At 39.3% G+C, this 22,026-nt stretch overlaps 1 protein-coding gene across 1 annotated transcript; it reads right to left on the bottom strand.

The window, feature by feature from the left end:
* Positions 1–1,447: 1,447 nt before the first annotated feature.
* LOC107687147 (cytosolic sulfotransferase 3-like) lies at positions 1,448–20,881 on the bottom strand. Its single transcript, XM_016484376.1, has 8 exons — positions 20,782–20,881; positions 20,037–20,157; positions 14,836–14,964; positions 5,632–5,732; positions 3,143–3,269; positions 2,039–2,136; positions 1,778–1,952; positions 1,448–1,689 (listed from the first exon to the last, which is right to left on the bottom strand). Exons 1-8 carry the CDS (start codon positions 20,815–20,817, stop codon positions 1,577–1,579), a joined length of 900 nt encoding a protein of 299 aa, XP_016339862.1. The 5' UTR covers positions 20,818–20,881; the 3' UTR covers positions 1,448–1,576.
* Positions 20,882–22,026: the final 1,145 nt, after the last annotated feature.

Raw genomic sequence — 22,026 nt, 5'->3', positions numbered from 1 at the left:
TTATGCTGCGGCGCCCGGGGAGCAGTTGGGGGTTCGGTGCCTTGCTCAAGGGCACCTCAGTCGTGGTATTGAAGGTGGGAGAGAGCGCGCTGTACATTCACTCCCTCCACCTACAATCCCTGCTGGTACGAGACTCTAACCCACAACCTTTGGATTACAAGTCCAACTCTCTAACCATTAGGCCACGACTTTTCCCCTTGTGTGAAAAACACTTATTTGTTAGACTTTAAGCTGTTCAGAAATCATGGTAGAAATGGTTTGTACATACAGACATTATTGGAATTTATGACATTAATAATAATAATAATAAAGTTTACAAATTTGACTTACTTTAATTCTCTTGATCTGGTAATAATTTAGAAAATTCCTTATTATTTGCAGGTTTTCCTTGTCGTCTGGTGAGTCCTTTCACCTGCACTTGACCCAAGCAGGATGTATTACAACACAATACAAGCATCGTTTTATTTTACCCAGTGGGTTAGTTGTTGTATGGTTCAAAGAATATCCTAAGGATAATATGCTAAGTGTTAAGGCAATAAAAACACGTTTTGCACCCAAATAACAATTATGTGTTGTTGTCATGTTTTTAGCAAGTATTTCCCTAAACTGACCACCCTTTACACAGACGTTGTAACAGTAGCTAAAAGTCAAATGTCCATAAAGGTACTGAATGATTAGTAAAAAATTATTTTTTATTTTTCAACAATTGAGTACTGCAAAAACATGAACAACTGGACAAATAGTAAATTATTTGTTAAGATGTGTAAATAGCAGAAGTCTGGATTCACACTACAACAAACAAAATGTGAATAATGTGTTAACATGAATAGTGTGTGAAGTGCTTAATAGTACTAATTCAACTTTTTTTTTTTCCCCACAACATTTGTAAATGTAAAAAATTGCATTGGGTATTTTATGAATTGAAGTTTAATTACATGTGTTAGCATTTAAATGTAAATCTTTGTATAACATGACCATATGAATTGGAAGTTTAATGACATTTGTAAGCATTTTGTTTACATTACATAATGATCCATTAATGATCTGTTCTGTCCAGCACAGTTCCGTTCTCTTCAAATAGTGTCTGTGCAATCAAGTCAACAATATTGCCAGAAATGAAGTGTTCAGTCAAGTGTATTAAGTTAATGATTCATTAACGAAGCTTTTAATCATTGTAAACCATCTGTCAAATTAAATTAGATTTTCAAGAAGTGCATGATCACATCAATTGAAAGTTTAATGAAATTTGTAAGCATTTGAGTTTACATTAAATAATGATCTGTTAATCATTATATGTTAAGTTCATTAGTAAGCATTAAAAAGCACATTATCTCATATTTCTACCTATGTGAATATATGTTAACTAATGATCCGTTAAACATTATATATTGTTTGTTAATGATTTTTTGTTTTATTGAAAGTTATTGTATGTTAAGTGTTTCTGCTGGTTTCATGTAAAAAATCAGCCTGTGAATGGCTCAAAACAGAGGAGCCAAATTTAGGCTTAAGTCAGACAACTGATTATTTATTTATCATTCAATTTTTATTCTGGTGCAGGATCCAGAACTCTCTAATATTAGATCTCAGTGCGGAACTTGACAGTGGCGTTCTTCATCTTCTGTTTGTAGACCTCATCAAACTGTTCATTTTGTGCCACAGTGAAATGACTTTTCCAGTCTCCAACTTTACCTTTTGGAATGAAAAAGAAGAAGATAAAAGTAAGTGAAATGGTTGAATTCAGAAGGACTAAAGTACTTAAATTTAGTAGTTTATTAACCTTTCCGCATAAAGGGTGAGATCTTGAAGTCCATGACTGGGAGAGTGGAATAGTTGGTCATCTTGTTCTGTTTCATGGCATCAAACTGAACCCCTTTTGTTATTTTCTCCTTCTGTTCAGCTGAAGTGGACAAACCCAAGAAGGAGCACAAACGAGCCACCTCACGTCCAGTGTCCTGAGGAAAACATACACATCTAACATACCTTTCTGATTTTATGCTAATATGTTTGCTAAAAATGTCATTTTATATACTGAACTTACCTCAACCATATCCTCAAAGAACATGTACAGTAGGTTAGAATAAGTCTGTTTTTTCTCCCACCATCCATTGACATGGTCGTACCAAGAACCAAACACTCCTAAGGGGAAATTGTGGATGTTCTTCAGTAGCAAATTTCTTGAGTCAGGTAATGTAGAGGTTGCACATAATAACGCAGTCAAATCTTTTTACTCTCCCAGTGTTTATGTAGATTGTATATTTGTGTAAACATTATTTATATTCTCACATTAAAATGGTTTAAGCCATTTTGCCATCATCTTGCCAATGACTTTTTGTGGTGATGATTGATAACATTTTTATTCTGATTTTGCAGCGCCACAAGTGGAAATATATCCGTCCCAGCTCAGCATGAAATGGCAAGGATGTAGTTTATTTTTCTACTGTGGTGCTGCGAAATCAGAAATGTTTTTTTTTCTCAATCTCAATACATATGTTCCCTTGGAGATTTTGTGATACTGTAAAAAAAATTTAAGTAAGTATACTATGGTGATTGATAATTTTAATATTTTTTTAATTTTAAGATTTTTTTTGCTTCAACAAAGTGTAGAACTGATAAAACTCGTGACACAAAACAGAAAGCAAAGAGAAGGCGAGAGGTTTACCATAATTTGCTAAAACCTAATGTCACTGACAAACACAGGTAAACGTTGCCAGTCTTGCTACAAATGACATTTATTTACATAAGAGTAGCAATATACTGATGTATGGGTTTTAATTGAATGAATGAATGAATGAATGATGCATTTATATAGCGCTTTTGGTGTATTGCTGTACACCCAAAGCGCTTTACAATCATGTGGTTATTTGAAAAGGCGTGTAGGAAAATACTATACTATACATCATCATGAAAACCATCATCATGTCACTACAGGTGTTCGAACAATACGATTAAGCACAGTTAACTAATTGTAGGCAGGTTATGGTCTGTAATAATTCTCTGTTGAGCGGTGCTCAAATGGAAAAGCAACTACAACCATGGAGGAACGATGGAGGAAAAGTGGTTTCAGTAATATCCACATTGTTATTGACCAATAAGATGTAATAAGATGTAATTCATTATTTAACTTTTCAAATATTTTACTTACTGTTTCCTTCTATAAATGTCTGTAAGAAGGTGTTCCAGTCTCCTGGTTCAGGTTCTCCCATGTTCATTCGATCAAAATGAAAATAGGAAACGGCATTGTCTTTTGCATTCCGTGCTACATACACAATCTGAATGAGTGGAAAAAAATGACAAGAAACAAGATTTTCATTTTAATAAGCCTGTAATAGAGACTATAACTTTATATTTATGAAGTTTTAAGACAATCATTTTCCAAGCCAAACTGACCTCACGGATCAATACATTCCTACATCTTCTGAATTATGTTTCAAGAGCAAAGCACTGTTAAATTAAGCACTGTACTATTAATTACTAATAATTAATAGTTTACATCTTTCTGAAGTTTACTTTGAGAAAGAGTAGCCACAAAAAAACTTTGTTTTGATTGCCTTTATTTAGCCTTTGTCTACCTCTGTTTTTTTTTTCTTCTAGTTGTTAGGCCTCAGTGCTCGGCCTGGATAGCAGTTCTAAGCTGTTTAGGCTCTCTGTGAACCTCTCTGGGAAGCTGTCTTGAGCTCCCTGGAATACCAAACACTTGAGCTCTGCCCACTGAGCTTATTTTTTGACTTAGCCCTTCAGAAAAGGTAGGAAGGGTGCATACCAAGACTGATAGGGTATGTAGCCTGGGTTTTGGTCGTAGGGAATTAAGCCACTGGTGCATAAATTAGCGATCAGAACTTCAATATCAGCCATTTAGGCAATGATCTTGTTTGATCAAGACACTGTAAAGACAGATTACAGTCACAGTGTGAATGAATATAATGTCAGAGACTTAAGGTTTATAGCAGAGAATTTATACCACGCAGAGACCCTTACAACCAAAAACATTTATTTTCCACCTGTGAACTTGTCTCACTTTTTGAAGCATCTGTCATCATAGGAAATCAACATGTGCTGTTGTGAATAATTAAAGGGGTCATATGATGTTGCTAAAAAGAACATTATTTTGTGTATTTGGTGTAATGAAATGTTTATGCGGTTCAAAAACACATTATTTTCCACATACTGTACATTATTGTTTCTCCTCTATGCCCCGCCTTTCTGAAACGCGTTGATTTTTACAAAGCTCATCGGTCTGAAAAGCGAGGTGTGCTCTGATTGGCCAGCTATCCAGTGCGTTGTGATTGGCCGAATACCTCAAGCGTGTGACGGAAATGTTACGCCCCTACCATACTGTGATGCTGTGTCCCGGCCGGAGCGACGAGACAAAAATATTAAAACCCATTATAAACGAGGCATTTGTTGCATCCAGTGGGGACATAATTAAACATTATGACAGACAAATTAAACAAATTAGACAGCGCGTAAACATAAAACCATGTCTGCATTTGTGATCGGAGAAATGACAAACAACAAGCCCTACTCTACACTGCCCAAAAAACTCGCTTTAAATATAAAAAATATAAAAACTCTTTAAATAAATATAAAAAACCTACTTACAATCTGTGAGTCAGAACAGCCGGCATTGTAGTCTACTCTCCCAGGATCAGCTATCCAGTGAGTTGTGATTGGCCGAATACCTCCAGCGTGTGACGGAAATGTTACGCCCCTTACCATACTGTGATGCCGCCTCCCGGCACGACAAGACAAAAATATTAAAACCCATTATAAACGAGGCATTTGTTGCATCCAGTGGGGACATAATTAAACATTATGACAGACAAATTAAACAAATTAGACAGCGCGTAAACATAAAACCATGTCTGCATTTGTGATCGGAGAAATGACAAACAACAAGCGCTAATCTACACTGCCCAAAAAAACTCACGTTTGAATCGTCAGTGGCAAATCCTTTAAATATAAAAAATGTACTTACAGTCTGTGAATCAGAACAGCCGGCATTGTAGTCTACTCTACCAGGATCAGGAAACAGTCCTCCATAAAATGCGCTGCACACATCTGAATATTTGGGTTAAACTGTTCTGGAACAGTGTTGTAAATACAACTTAACCACTGATTTCTAGTTATGTCCTCTTTTGGAAGGCCAAACAAAGTAGTTTCGCTTTCACAACGAAACAGTGTCACACACTGCGGCCTTCAGTGAGCGGAGGCTGGAGGCCTAGATTGACCGGCGGACTAGAGTATGCACGAAGTTGATGTATTTCCTCAGCGACCAGCACGGATCAGCTCCAGGCATGATGAAGCGGATATCGTCCTCTTTTGGACGAACAAACAAGGTAGTTTCGCTTTCACAATGAAACACAGCGCCTTCACGACATGGCGGCGGCGGCAACAACAATACGTAGTAGTCTTTGCAACTTTACAGATCTTCTTTATGCACCAAGAGCTTGTAACACTCCAAAGAGAAAGGAAAATTTAAATCGCATCATATGACCCCATTAAGTGAAGCATCTTCGTATAGGATGAGGACACGCAGTCCTACATGATTATGACACACCGATCAAAGTACTACAGTGATTTGCCACGTCCCTTACCACATTACTAAATGAAATGAAGCCCCATTTACTTTACCCTGGAGTTCTGCTCCCAGAAAGACTTAGGCACAAGCTGAACAGGTAAATGAGTTTTGATGAGGCGAGGAGAAGTGGGCAGATTATCAGCCAGTTCTGTTCCTGTAAGTGAAAAATGAAATGTTGTTCTAAATTAAATGTCCTAGTTGTCATTCTAGTTAGGCAACAACATACAGATAAATCATATAAAGTATATAAATAAAATTGGTCCCTCTTTTTCACTGGGATAGGAACCAGCAGCAAGGAATGTTTTTGTTCTAAGAGTGTTCCAAGAACATTATTTATGTTCTGGAAATGTTTTCAGTGGAAGGTTTTATTTTAGTTCCCAGAATATTCTCCTAAAAGGTAGGATAACATTCTCTAAAAACATTCTAAACATATTTATTGATAATATTTATTGATTTATTGATATTATTAGAACATTATCCCCTGTATTATTCTAATACAGATTTAAGTGGGAAGCTTCCCATTGGACATTGGATGTGGACTCAAATGTTGCTCAGATGTCAAATTTTGGTTTAAAGTAAAAACCCAACCTTTGTTTGATGAAGCTCCAACTTCATTAAATAACTCCAAAAATAGCATTACCAGCTTCACTTATTATAAACCAGATTGACTTTATTTCTGTCATACATTAACAACATTTCTTGTAGGATAACATTCTCTAAAAACATTCTAAAAATGTTTATTGATAAAATTGTTAGAACATTATCCTCTAACACTCTAATAAAGATTTAAGCGGGAAACTTTCCATTCGACATTGAATGTGGACTCAAATGTTGCTCAGATGTCAAATTTTGGTTGAAAGTAAAAACCCAATCTTTGTTTGATGAAGCTCCAACTTCATTAAATAACTCCAAAAATAGCATTACCAGCTTCACTTATTATAAACCAGATTGACTTTATTTCTGTCATACATTAACAACATTTCTTATTGAGATTAACAGAGATTTAGATGTTGATGTCTGAAAGCAATTGTTTGGTTTGATGTCACCATTATTGTGATCAGTGTTTGCTTTAGTATATTTATTATGGCAAAACAGCAAACGAACATATGATAAGATAATACTAGTTGCTTGCTTGTCATCGCGTAACAGTCTGATTATTTGATTTCATCCAGTCTAATCTATGGCATTAGTCATAAATTATTTATTATAGCAACGCAAGGGTTCTACAGACTTGAGATACAGCAGAACTTCAATCAGATAATTTCAAATGAATCTCAACAGTGGTGACATGCTTCATGCTGCAATGTATTCTGGGTGCATCATACAAAACTCATCCATGGCTCCCAGAATGCATTGCGGCATGAAGCATGTCACCATTGTTGAGATTCATACACTGATTCTTGATGTCTGTGGGTGTCAAAGCATTCAGTAGTTCAAAATGATTTGTGAAAAGACATCAGCTAGTCAAATCACTACATAACAATTTCTTTAACATTAGCAATTAACCAAAATCATTTGATCACTTTTTTTTCTGCTGTCATTGATGTAAGTATGTATTGCTGTGTTTTTATTACGTTGCTTCAGATGCGTATTGCAGCGGTTCAGAATTCAAGTTCAGTCAGGGGACTGTTGTTAAAAGTTAATGCTCTATCGTGTTGGAAATATGTCCTACACCAAACCCAACCCTAAACCTATCCGATAGTGTTAGCAAATGCAAAACTGATATAAAAACACATTTGTTGATGCAGCCGTGCCATTTGAACTTCCTTATATGCAGATTTGAACTGTTTTGTTGAACCGTAGTTACACGAGATTCAAACCGGAGCTCCTCACCTCTCAAGTGCGTCTCCGTACTCCTTGAGCTACCGAACAAACTTGCTGTCTATGAAAACCCATAGATATGAAGCTGGATATGTAAGATGCTAACATTCAAAAGCATCAGTTTTCAAATCTCCCAGCATATTAAAATTGTTTTGAATGTTAACAATATTCTTCAAGTAATTGTGCGAAAATTACGCTTTATTAATCTAAACTGTAAATTTGTGTGAAAAGGAATAAAAGGTGTCAGAGTTTTACTGCCTCTAGTGTTCATTTTAATTGGAAACTTCAGTGATATGTACTTATTGGTACGTATTTCGCGTCTCGCGAAAAAGTGCCCCCAGGTACGTTTTTGCCATGAGACCAGGTAGGGTTTATAATAGGTGAAGCTGGTAATGCTGTTTTTGGAGTTATTTAATGATGCTGGAGCTTGACATCAAACAAAGGGTGGGTTTTCACTTTCGACCAAAATCTGACTTCTAAGCAATGTAAGTCCACATCTAGTGTGATGGGAAGCTTTATTAGAATGTTAGAGGAAAATGTTCTAATGATGTTATCAATTAACATTTTTAGAATTTTAGAATGCTTTTAGAAAATGTTATCCTAACTTTTAGCAGAACATTCTGGTAAATAAAATAAAACTTGCAGCTGAAAACATTCCCAGAACATGAAAAATTTCTAGATGGGAGGTGATGGGGTGGTGGAGGGATGCTGTGAAGTTGTGATGGTACAGATCCCCAGATAGCAACATAATGTCTGCCCAGATCCGGCCCACATCTGGCACATGTGGAATGATGATCTGGCCCACATGTAGCGTGGAATGATGGCACTTGGGTGGACTGCTCCTGTTTGCCAGATCTGAGCCAAACGCAGAACATAGCAAAGCCACATTTCAGCCAAGAACAAAGAAATAAACCACATTGGACATTTTCTCAGCCACAAAATCTACATACAGTATATTATTTATAGAGTCCTCTCAGCATGTCTTAACTTGTTAAAAAGTGGATCACAAATCTGTGATTGGCTTCAGTGATCATCGCTTCATGGTTTCACCGAGCACTTACAATTAAAACGGGAGCATTTGAATGCCACGTCTATTAGAGGATCTGTCTATGAGCAAATATATTAGGGATTTCCCTTCCCTCTGAGGACTTACAGGTTCAAGATGCTAACATTCAAGCACATTATGTCTCCAATCCGAACAGAAAACTTCTGCTTAGACTTAAACCCTGGGCTAGTCAAAGTTTTCCCGTATCCTGGATCAGACTATATTCCTAGGGGGCCATCTTCTACTACTCAGTTGATTATGCTTCATGCCTTCTTCCGTCTGCTGTTTCAGCTGTCTGGGCTCGGAGGACTTACCTGGACCATTCTAACAAGTGACCTATTCAATTGTTGGTGTGCTTTCATGGTTACAACAAAGAGGCCACAAAGCAGCACATGTTCTATTGGATCAGGGCAACGTTCACACAAGCCTATGAGGCGTGTGGTTTGCCTTCGGGGTCAAGGCTCACTCTGCTAGGACTATGACTTCTTCCAAGGCGCTAAGTGTGTGTCTTTACAAGATGTGTGTGCAGCGGCAGACTGGGCCTCTCCACACACATTTATAAGATTCTACAGTTTGGACATGGATTCAACCCCAGGCTCTCGGGTCTTTTGGGGTTGATTCAGTCTTTGCTCACACAAATCTGTGCTAAGCATATTTATTCAAAGTTCTGTTGGGTAGACATTTTTCAGTATAGCAGAGTTGGAATGCTGTTTTCCATAGCATCTGCTCTTATATATGGCGATATATGGCAAGCTAAACAGACAGCACTTTTGACTGTGTGTGTTCTTCTCTGCCAGTGTTTAACTTTACAGTTGCGAATACACATGATCGGTTGTGCATCGTGCTACTGCCAAAAATGCTCCACTCCCACCGGGCACTCTTCCAAGAGTGTGTCCATGTCTTTGCGGTTCCGGTTCCGCTCCCGCTGTTGCTGAGGTATGGTGGCGATTGAGGTCACGGGGATCGCATATGGATTTAGCGAAAGGTCTCTCCCTTTCTCTGCCTTTTGCCCCTGGATCTAGCACGCTCTCTCGGGGTTCGGAAGCCGGGTTCTGCGGTCTCTATAAGTTTCAGAGCCTTTTAAGCTTCCTGGTCTCTACGTCACCATGCCCGTGACATCCTGTCATTCCATTGGACTGATATCACACATGCTTCAAGACCTGATCAAATAGAAATGTTACTAAAGCATTTTGACGCAGTGTCTCGTTTGCTTGGGGAACTACGGTTACATACATAAGCTAGTGACATTTCCTTTCTGTTGGTCACTTTTGACATCACATCAAAGACCGTTGAATTGAGGGCTCTTGCTAGAGAGACCAATCTACTTCAAGTGTAAACTAAACAAACCAATGGCATGGGATAATTGTATCCAGCTGCCGCTGACCACAGTGTGAGTATAAATAGACAGCAGGTGCAACACATGCTCAGCTTTTTGCTTCGGAGCTAAGTGGAATCATTGTTCTTCTCTTACCAAGCTTTGGCGTATTACCGAACAATTTCATCGTGCTCTGAGGGCGCTTCCGTGTTGGTGGAACAGCACTACAGTGGTGGTCGTTTTTTCCCATGTCGAGTGGGTTGCACACATCAGGCTGCACTACCCCCTGTGTGTGTTGCAGGCAGCCATCTCCCCTGTGCGCTTCAGCACACTGAAAGAGCTATTTTCCTAAAAGAGCATTCACATTTTTCTAAAGATGCCTTTCCACCTGTGCGTTCCTGGATGCAGTCGTTACCTGGTGCTGGGTGATGGTCACGATCGCTGCCTCACGTGCCTGGGCATTAAGCACGCTGTCGATTGCTGCATCGGAGGGCGGCTCGGAGCTCTCTGGAGAGGAAGATTCCTTGAGGTTGGACGATTGGAGCCAAGTCCCTGTGTTCCACCTCGCGGGTACATCTGTGGTTCCACTGGTCCCACTTGCATGGTCTCTGGGAGCATGGCTAGCACTACCGTTACACAGCCCGTCTTGCTGGCTCCTTTGGACCATCAGACTCGGCTATGTGATTCAGTTCACCCGGCATCCGCCAAAGTTCAGGGGCATTCACTTCACATCAGTGAAGGCAACCGATGCTCATCTCTTGCGTGCGGAGATCGCAGTCCTACTGGCGAAGGATGCGATAGAGCCAGTCTCTAGTCTCTAGAGCCAGGGGTTTTACAGCCCCTTCTTCATAGTACCCAAGAAAGGCGGTGGATTACGGACAATCTTGAAACAGCATGTCTTGAACCAGGCCCTTCACAGGCTACCGTTCAAGATGCTAACGCAGAAACGCATCTTTGGATGCATCAATCCCCAAGATTGGTTTGCATCGATCGACCTGAAGAATGTGTACCTTCATGTCTGAATCCTCCCGCACCACAGACAATTTCTGTGGTTCGCATTCGAAGGACGAGCATTTCAGTACATGGTCCTGCCCTTAGGGCTTTCCCTGTCCCCCCGTCTCTTCACGAAAGTTGCAGAGGGGGTCTCTTGTTCCCCTGAGAGAGCAAGGTGTTCGTATCTTCAATTATCTCATCGACTGGCACAGTCTCGGGATCAGTTGTGTGAGCACTGGGACCTGGTGCCCAGGCACCTAAGGCAGTTGGGTCTTTGGGTCAACTGGGAAAAGAGCAAACTCTCCATGACGCAGAGCCAGACATGGCGGAGCCAGGCCTTCTTTTCTCGGTATGGAGTTGGATTTGGACAAACAGATAGCAAGCCTCACTGAGGAACATGCTCAGTCAGTGTTGAACTGCTTGAACTCGGTCAAAGGCAGGAAAGAGTTTCAGTGCTCCTGGGGCATATGGCAGCTGCAGTCACGCCACTGGGGCTGCTTCATATGAGACCGCTTCAGCACTGGCTCCATGGCTGAGTCCCAAGGTGGGTGTGGCTGTGCGACACTCACTTGGTCTTATTCTGGGCCTGCTCAACTGTGTGGCCGACGAGCTGTCACGAGCTGTGCTACCGGGAGAATGGAGACTCCATCTCCAGACAGTCCAGCTGATTTGGAGATGTTTGGGAGCTGCTCAGGTAGACCTGTTTGCCTCTCCAGAAGCCTCCCACTGGCAGCTGTTTTACTCCCTGACCAAAGGAACACTCGGCACGGACAAATGGCACACAGCTGGCCGCGGGGCCTTCACAAGTATGCGTTTCCCCCAGTGAGCCTTCTTGCACAGACACTGTGCAAGGTCAGTGAGGACGAGGAGCAGGTCTTGCTCGTTGCACCTTACTGGCCCAACCAGACCTGGGGCCTCATTTATAAAATGTGCATATACACAGATTTCCACGGCAACGTTCATATTTATAAAAACGGTCTTTGACATGGAAAAGTACTTACCGCCACGTCAGGGTCTGAGCAGGCATACGCACTTTTCCTTGTGGCAAAGTCGGAGTACTGCAGCTATTTGAACATCTAAGCTGCAATAATAATAAAAGCAGTGTACGTGCAAGCACCGAATTCATCATAAACAACAAAGGTGCAGTGTAAGAGATTAATTGTGCAGTGTAGTCAGATTTTTTATTGAGAGTTCTTTGCTAGCTTTCTGTACACAGTTTATTCCATGTTGTTTTTTTATTATTTTATTATAGTGTAGTGTATAAGAATAGGCCTATGTCGTGAAATAACGGTTGTAATATATTCTATTCAATAACATAGTTAACTGTTTTTATTTATAACATCTGCTGCTTTGCCTCTGTGAAAATGAATAGAGACATCAGCCTTAAACTTTGTTTTTGTCATTTACATCAGTTATATTCGTATAAAATACACTATATATTTTTGTGTCAGTACATTAATGGCACATTTGAACAGCATTAGTAAACTGTGTAAATAGCCTATAAAGAAATGCCAAATCACATGCAGGTTTTTTCAGACCGGAGACCATAATCGTGTAATAATTTATTTTATTATGATATGAAACGTCCAATTTTTCTTTCAATAATGTTTTTTTTAAAGTTTTGCAAGAATTTTGTGATACTAAACTTTTTATTAGTTGTCATAGCAAGTGATTTAAAAAGTAGGATGACACATTATTAAATAAAAAAGCGTCCCCGCACGAACATCTACCTCCGCCAGCAGGACCTCAATTTCAGACTCAGTAAAGTTTTTTTTTTCTCTTTGTGATGGTCATTCTCAAGCATAGAAATTCGGATATTGGCGTGTGCTCTTTTATATGGTAATGATATTAATTAGGGGGCATTTACAAGGCGGAGATCTGACACCAGTCAGCTGTGCACAATTTCTATCTTTCTAAATTTGCGATTTATAGATATCTATAAATACATTTCTCTGAATCGCACTTACACACTTTTGAGAAATGATCTTAGAACAAATTTAGGACTATTTATACGCAACATTTTATAAATGAGGCCCCTGGTTCCCAGAACTATTGCTCCTCGTGACAGCCCCTCCCAGGCGGATTCCTCTGAGGAAGGATCTACTTTCTCAGTGACAGGGCACCCTGTGGCACCCGCATCCGGATCTCTGGAGACTCCATGTCTGGTCCCTGGATGGGACGTAGAGGTTCTAGGTGACCTACCCCAAGAGGTAGGTGACACCATCACTTCGGCACGTGCACCATTTACGAGACACGCTTACACCTTGAAGTGGAACCTGTTCATCGAGTGGTGTTCCTCACACCGAGAGGACGCCAAAGATGCCCGATCAGAGCCGTGCTTTTCTTTCTGCAGCAAGGGTTGGAGCGAAGGCTGTCCCCCTCCACCCTTAAAAGTCTATGTTGTTGCAATATCTGCAAATCACAACCCCGTGGATGGTAAGATGGTAGGGAAGCACAACCTGGTCTTTAGGTTCTTTAGGAGGGCAACCCCAACCCCTTCGTATTGAGTCTGTATCCTCCTGTGTTCTCACCTCAAACGGGTAGAAGCACCGAGAGGCCCTGGCCTAGTGTCGGCTTGCTATGGCACAAATTGTGATACTTGCACCAGAGAGTTCCATATTGCAGACCCTGTCGAGCTCCTCCATCACCCTCGGCAGCCAGATGTGGCAGAGCCAGGCCTTCCCTCGATGTGTCCGTGAGAACCGGTAGGAGGCTGGGTGCTATAGTCACCCTGAGGGGATCCCATATGTGTATTCCATATTCCTTCACAGTGACTGGCCTTCCTGGTGTGAGCCCTGGCCTATACTTTAACAAAGGGCACAGGAGGCTCGGACAGGACACTGGAAGGGGCAGCATCTATGGCACTTTGGTAGGGATTCCCCAATTCATCAGCCATCACCGTGAAGTCGAAAGTTACCGACTGAAAGGGAATGTCTCAGCTACATATGTAACCATTGTTCCCTGAAGGAGGGAAAGGAGACGTCACGTCTCGTTGCCACAGTTGCTGTACCACGACTGAGCAGCCAGGTCACCGGCTCGGCTCTGTCAGGATTCGTCCAATAAACACAGGAAGCATGATTTACAAAAAATTCAGTTCTTTATAATTTTCCCATTTTTTTAAACATACACTTGGCCATACATAAAGAAAATAAAGAAAACTGCACAAATAAAGGAAAGAAAATATGGAGTTCCAGGGTTCAGATGTTAACAGTTGGGATCCCCAACCCAAAAAACTCCCTTAACAAACAAAACCCAGCCCTTATATTACAAGATGGTCCTCACTGCAGAACACAAGATCCAGGGGGAGTTGGATCCAGATCCAACTCCTCCCACCTTACATATACCTAAACCTACCCATCTCCACCCCCTGATCTCTAAACCCACCCATTTCCACCCCGAAACCTACCCATCCTTCTTTATTTTTTATTCTAGTCTATGTTGTTGCAATATCTGCAAATATTCACTGGAATGCACCAGCGTGCACTCCAGTGAATAGAAAATAATTAGGAGCTACCTTCCTTTACCGCGCATAAAGAAGACAACATAAACTACCTAACTTAGAGCATAAATATTTAGACAAATACAACAAAACATACAAAAATAAATACAAATTTACAAAGGAAGAAAAAAATAGGAAAGAAAACACATCAAAACCAATACATAAATCAAACAATCAACTTATCAAAACAAACATTTAAATCAAATACATTTATGTGTGGCCTCGGTCATCACAGGTTCCTTAGCAAAAACCTGAGTATGCGTTGCACCTGCTGCATGCACTGTGGATTGTCTGCTGGTGTGATTTTTAAGGCTTTAGACCAGCAGTTTTGAGCAATTTTACCATACAATGATTGCTATGGGCACCTCTGTCTACCACTATCCCATTTTCTGTGGATGTGCATAGCAATCAATGTATCACAACTTCAGAGTGTATCACAGTCCATGCAACGTAAAATAATTATTAATTGTGTTATCTAGAACTGGCTAACACACACACACACACACATATACACATATATATATATATATATATACATTAAAAAAATGTATTACATAAAAACTCATTATACTGTGGTATCTGACCTGATGGTATCCCTTGAATATATGACTCCAAGAATGGCACTCTCATATAGATAGGCTGGGAAGTCTGGCGCTCTGGAGCATCGTTACCAAAGTACAGAAGGTCAAGTGTATAAGAAACCCAGGTGGTACCTAGACAGTGCTAGAAACATAACAACCGTCAAAAAGTATGAAAAAAATCTGTGCTCTGAATTTTGTGAAATTTTCTGAAAATTTGTGCTCTGCATTTCATTTCATTTCTGCTGCGGTGCCCAGGGAGCAATTTGGGGTTCAGCGCCTTGCTCAAGGGCACTTCTGATGTGGGTAATGAGGGTGGAAAAGAGCATTGTTGATTCACTCCCCCCACCTACATTTCCTGCTGGTACTGAGACTCAAACCTGCTACCTTTGGGTTACAAGTCTCACTCTTTATTAGGTCACAACTGGGTCTAGATTGTCTTAAAGCAAGTCGAGGAGATAGTTAGAGTGGCCAAAGTTTCTCCAAGAATCACAGATGGAGAACTTCAGAAAATAGTTGATCCTCAGTGTCAGAAAGCCTAAAAATGATCAAACAGCACCTACATCACCAGATGTTGTTTGAGCAACACATTCTCACTCCCAACTCATCACATATTGACGCTTGGTCAGGACCCCTTGGCGTCACTTTTTGACGCACAGGGTACCCCTTTAGCGTCATTTTTCGACGTGCAGGGTCCTCCATTGCTTTAAATAAGAAACCCTTGGCATCAATATGCCAACGCGAAACGTACTGGTAATTTTATCGTCATGATTAAATTATATATTGGGTAATAATATTGCCATTATTGCATATAAGTTGGGGTGTGATGTTTCAATGTAAACAGTTACAACCGTTTCATTTATATTACGCTATTTAAACATTTATGAGCATGTAATCCAACCCCTGCCCCTAAACATTTACATTTACATTGTCATTTAGCAGACGCTTTTATCCAAAGCGACTTACAAATGAGGACAATGGAAGCAATCAAAATCAACAAAAGGGCAATGATATACAAGTGCTATAACAAGTCTCAGTTAGCTTAATGCAGTACACATAGCAAGGGTTTTTTAAATATAATAAATAAAAAGAAAACAGACAGAATAGAAAAAGAATAGAGCAAGCTAGTGTTAGAGGTATTTTTTTGCTTTTGTTAATTGTATAATAAATGAAAAGGAAACAGACTGGACGATGACATCACTGAATTCAATGATGGACTGCCTTTAACTGAAAAATGAGTGTTTACTATTGTCACTTTGCATTATTGACACACTATTTTCCTAATTAATGCTGTACAGTTGCTTTGACACAATCTGTATTGTTAAAAGCGCTATATAAATAAAGGTGACTTGACTTGACTTGACTCAGCTGCATAGGCGGAGGGTGAACCAACACCAGGGTAAGGCTAAAAGCAGCCAAATGTATCAAACATCATAAACCGTCTTTTTAGGCAAGAACCAGACATGGATATCATGTAGGCTAAAACAATGTTTAATGGGACATATTACATTATTACATATGACATAAGACATTATTACAATTGAATAAAAACGTTAGAAATTGATAATTATATAACGTTTCCTTTCCACGATTATTCAAACAGCGAATAAATTATATATAGAAAGTGACATTATCACTAACATTGATCTATCGCGAGTAAGCACTCTCAAAAAAAACAAAACTATCGTTATAATCACTGAAGCTGTATACACTGTGAAATGAATCTCTTACTTACATTGTACGTACATCTGCGCTTTGTTGTTTATGATGAGAGAATTCACAAGAGTCTGGAATTCAGTCAGCGAATGCACGTGCACTCAACAAAACTGATGTTTGAACGATGACTCATCTGAACACTTCTGATTGGCCATTGCATTCCTAAGCTCAACAGAATTGTGTGTGATTGGTTAAAATGCGCAACACTGTAAAAACGCCTAAAATGAAATAAGGCGCAACATGAGCAGATCTTAATTTAATGCCGCAATCACACTGTCTATTCATATTCACATTGTTAGCAACAGACGTAATAGATTTAATTTGTTAGTGCAAGGGCATTTTTGTCCAATTTAGTGGCATTTTTGCCCCAAGTCCCCCTAAGCCTTCCCCAGCCTTACACATGCCCCACTTATGCTCAGCTGCTAAACCTACCATTTGTCAATAAAACACAAGATATAACAGGCAGATACAACTACCGTCATAATTTATTCAAAAAGTATTCATATTACAAGTCTTCCGAGGCAAAACGATTGATTTGTGAGAGGAATAGACGCGATCGCCGTCTCCATCCACCGTAAAGCTCATCCTGTGTGCTGCAGTGTCTGTGCACATCTCTGCGCAAATTAAAAAAATGCCGCCAGAAGAAGCCTAAAGCCTTACGTCAGCCTTGGTTGTGAAATGCTATTGGCTCTTGTGTGTCTCGTGACCGATTGCGTCATGCTACGGGTTGGAGTATCTTTTTGAACGAGATGTGAGCGTGTTAACGGAGCGGGATCATTTTCAGCGATTAAAACCTTATGTTTTACTCTCTTTTTCGCGTAAAGACGTATGGCTTCAGAAGACTTGGAATGCAACAGGACTTGTTTGTAATGCATTTATACTGCTTGTTTATGGTCAGTTTTTGCAATAAATACCTGTGACTGCACTTATGTTTGCCTGTTACGTGTTTTATATGGTTCAGAAGTGGGTAGGTTTAGGGTAGCACCAACATGGAGCTGAGAATCTGAAGGATCTGGAGAGATTCCTGGATGAAGGAATTGTCTTTGATCTCTTGTCTTGTGTTCTCCAAACTCTTCAGGCATTATAAGAGAAGAATCTTGCCAAAAGGATGTTGCAAAAAGTATTAAATAAAAGGGTACCATTAATTATGGCCAAGATATATTGGAGAATATAATTTTACAATTTTATTTTATAAGGTTTGATTTAAGGTTTGAAGTTTTAAAATAAATGATCAAATGGATTAACAATGCAGATTTACAGTATTTTCACATCCTTCTTTGATCATATTTATCAAGGGTACCAATAATTCAGACCACGACTGTATGCTGATTTTTTTTTGTTTCATGCTGTAACACTGTTTTTGTTATATTTTTTGTGATTGCACTCAAATTTTTGATAAAAAAAAAAAAAAAGAAAAACTCTGCGGCAATTAATTTGAAAATGTTCAAAGTGAATATTTTCTGAATTTTATTTATCAAATATATAGTTTTAAGTGTCAGTTTGGGAATAAACAAACAAACAGAACATTGGGGAATGCCATACCAAAGCACTATTTTTCACCCACAAATTAAAAATCGTTTATACTAACAAAATGTTTTGGTTGAATTACTTAAAGTTGAGGTAGAGAAATCTCTCAGGTTTTATTATAAATATCTTAATTTTTGTTTTTAAGGTGAACAGAAGTCTTCTAAACACTACACGATTTTAGCATAAGATTATTACAAATCCCACATGTGCAACATAGATCTAATAAACTTGGGTACGACATGTAGCCTATGCAGACTGTACAACGATGACACCTATAATGACTCATAGACTACGACGCAAGTTACAATTGTAGAATAAAACATTATTAGCATGCACTAGTGGTAAACAAAAAGAGCATGACAAAACACAGTTGGCAGTTGTAGTTTTTTTGTTTGCTGAAAAAAAGAGAAAGCTGTAAAAGTGGAAGTTAAAGTGCCCCTATTATGGGTAATGAAAGGTTCATATTTTGATTTTGGAAGTCCCCAACAACAGGTTGACATGCAGGCAAGGTCAAAAACACTTTCATTGTCATATAATATGCATTTATTATTACCTTATTTGCTCAACGACTCCCAAACGATTTGTTTAACGATTCATTTTTCCAAACCCCTCCTTTGCATGTCGCTGACCTCATACGTCATCCTCCCGGAGCTGCTTCCGTGTACAACAGTGAGCGCAAGCTACATTAAAGTGATTATTACGTTTTAAATATGGTTATTTTTCTTACAAAAACGCATCGATTCACTACAGGAGGCCTTTGTTCACGCCCCGGAGCCGTGTGAGACACTTTCATTTTTGGGTGAACTAACCCTTAAATGTCATCATGCCTGTAACGCCTGATAAAGCAGCGTTTGTGAGCAGTGCCGCTTTGTGTACAGCGTTACCGGGGAAACAGCTATTTTACCGCTCCAAAAGCGGCACCTAGTGGCAAAGAATGAATTTACATTTTCATTCAGACCAATGTGAAAAGACCAACAAGTGGGCGGGCAATATGCTAATGTTTCATGTTGACGTCAACATGAAACGGCTTGGGATTGTTTTAAAAACGACTCGTTTTAATGATTCAGAGTCGACTCTTTCTTTTGAGAGACAATAACTTTATACACGATGCACTTTCAGATTTAAAACTTTGCAGGATGTTTTCATTCATTTAGAGCTGTGTTACACACTGCATGAAAGGTAATCCATAATAGGGGCACTTTAAAAGACTTTGAGGTAAGCAGTTTTAAGTTTTAACACCATGTTGCATTGATCAACATGCCATTTCATGTTGCATTTTTATTGGCTGGTCAGTAAACAGGGGTCGTAGCTGCAAACACACTGTGCCATGTCATTTCTGACACTGTCAGAAAATGATCACAGGATATCTTTGGTTGCAAGACCTTGACAATGGCCGACTTTGAACCTGTCTCACTGTACAACATTGGACCCATGACCAGGAAATTGTTAAGGAGCCACGATCACAGAACTCTCCATGATTGTTTTCCACAATGCCAATCTTTCTTCTGGGGCAGCCAAAATCGTGCAGTGTGTAGAAGGCTTAAGGGATTGGAATGACATGAGGGTGAGTAAACGATTACAGGATTTGACATTTTTGGACGAACTATCACTTTAATAATTAAAGCGATCATGTAATGAGGAAGCAATTTCGCCTTAAAAAAATAATACAATATGAAAAGCTTTCAGAACTCATAAAGAGCAAAGGACAGTTTTAAAAGAAAATATATTGAAATGTAGCAGGGTCAGACTAACTATATGTGCATTTGGGCACATATGCTCCAAGTTTAGGATGGGCCATATAAATCCAGTCACCATGAAGTAATACAAAAGGAGCATTAGAGATTCATTATTCTTCCTAAACACCAGAATAATTAACTTTAAGAGTAATATGCAGTGAAGTGGTCATATCACATGCTGACTAATTATTATTATTATTATTTTTCCGAACTGTAAAGTGCCCTCACCTGCTTTAGGGTAAGTGGCGATTAGAATGTCATCAGGTCTTGCCTGAAAGTTTTTCACCTTTTCCCAGTTGTCGGTGAGGTAGTGGGTCATAGAAATTCCCTCAAAATCAAACAGGCTCTGGTCGATTAGTTAGATGTATCTATAATATTGAAAGGTGTCAGTTTAATGTTAAAGCTACACAGCAGTGAATGGTCATTAGAAAGTCAGCATTGGTTTATAACAGTCAATGTGAAAATATTTCAGAACTCATAAAGATTTCAGATTATCAATTAATATGTAATACGTTTTGAAATAAATCATGTATTTCACTGTCATCACTTTCATGAATAGAATTATATTTTATGAACAGAAGTACATATGTTGAATAATGACAGGGATATTCTTATGATGTGAAGCATTAAAACTTCTATTGTGTATTTACATTGTATGTGTTTCAAAGTCATGTTGATAGCTAAATGATTTATTGTTTATATCTTGCTAGTTCTTACTTCCAAATATTCACACCCAAAGGTGAATGAAACAGCTGTTAATACAGGGGTCTCCAACTGTCTAACCCTTCTCAAACAACTGAACCAGCTAATTAAGGTTTTCAGGATTAGTTGATGATACAGATGTGTTGGAGGACAGTTGCAACTGACGTTTGCAGGACTGTAGCTCTCCAGGAGCAGGATTGGAGATCCCTGTGCTAATCTATTAATGTAGGTCAAGTATTTCCTCAACTATCCTAAAATACTTCAAATAAATATATTTACTTACTGATGACATGTCAGGGATTTCCATTATGATGAAAAGGTGTTGTTCCTTTAAGTCGGTTTTCTTAATCCTGTTTTTTTTCTTTGCTCCTGCTTCTGCTTTCCTCAAATGTTATCTTGCAGCTCTTCCGTGTTAAACTACATTTCGCGCTGTCATGCAATGCTGATGTCTACAAATCACAGCTTATCTTATCTTCAGAGTGCTAATTAAGAACAACTTACATTGCCCCAACAAACAAAAAAAATAAAAATAAAAATAAAAACACCAACATGTTTAAAAGCTGGCAGTTAATTGCAGTTAGATTTAGAATCTTAGGAAACCTAAAAAACATTTGTGATCGTGTGCGATATGAAATCCTATACCTGAGTAATTCATGAGCAATTTTCTTTCACAGTAATGATACAGTAACGATCACGGTATAGAACTTTTTTCCGAAATTATGTCTCTAGATAACTAATTGAATTTAAATCCTTATTCTATATTACTTAAAGGGCTCATAGGATGCTACATGCACTTTTACAAGTTGTTTGAACTGAAATGTGTGTTGGCAGTGTATGCACACAACCATCCTATAATGATAAAAATCCACCCAGTGTTTTTAAAAAAAAAATCTGGTTAAATGATTTCCCCTTTCTCAAATCGAGCCGATCTCAGATGCCTGTCTGTGTGATGTCACAGAGACAGGCCCCTCCCACGATAGTTTGATTGACAGTAGCGTTTCAGCACAGACTGGACTGGTGTCTTACCTCAGACCCGACCTGAGTGAGCTGTCATCAGTCCGCCATTGTTTCACCGCCGGAGCAGATGTAGACAAGAATGACTCCTTATGCCGAGTTCACACTGCATGACTTTCAAAGACGTCGCATCACTGTTGGTTTCACACTGAATGACTATCTGGGGTAACATTCAGTTGTTGCTGTGTTCACACTGCACGATGGAACGAGGACAGGAGGTTACACACTGCATGACTTTACAATAGGAAGAATCGCCGACAGCGCTGTCTGGTGCAGGGTTGCCAGGTTTTCGCTACAAAACCCATCCAATTACTACTCAAAACTAGCCTGAAAATATCCCAGTTGCTTTCGAGGGGGTCCCCCAGTAAAAATGGCGTTCGGGGGGTAAAATACAATTTTTTTTGGCAGGGTTCTCCTGGTACAATTCACATTCCAGGGCCTAAATATCACGTTATTGGGGTCGCTTCAACCTGCTGACATAAAAAACAACCGGCGGCAATCA

This window comes from Sinocyclocheilus anshuiensis, unplaced genomic scaffold (assembly GCF_001515605.1).
Source record: "Sinocyclocheilus anshuiensis isolate Anshui unplaced genomic scaffold, SAMN03320099.WGS_v1.1 scaffold1203, whole genome shotgun sequence".
Taxonomy (NCBI): Eukaryota; Metazoa; Chordata; class Actinopteri; order Cypriniformes; family Cyprinidae; genus Sinocyclocheilus; species Sinocyclocheilus anshuiensis.
Note: the sequence above shows the minus strand (reverse complement) of the source record. Positions and strands in the feature narration are given on the sequence as shown.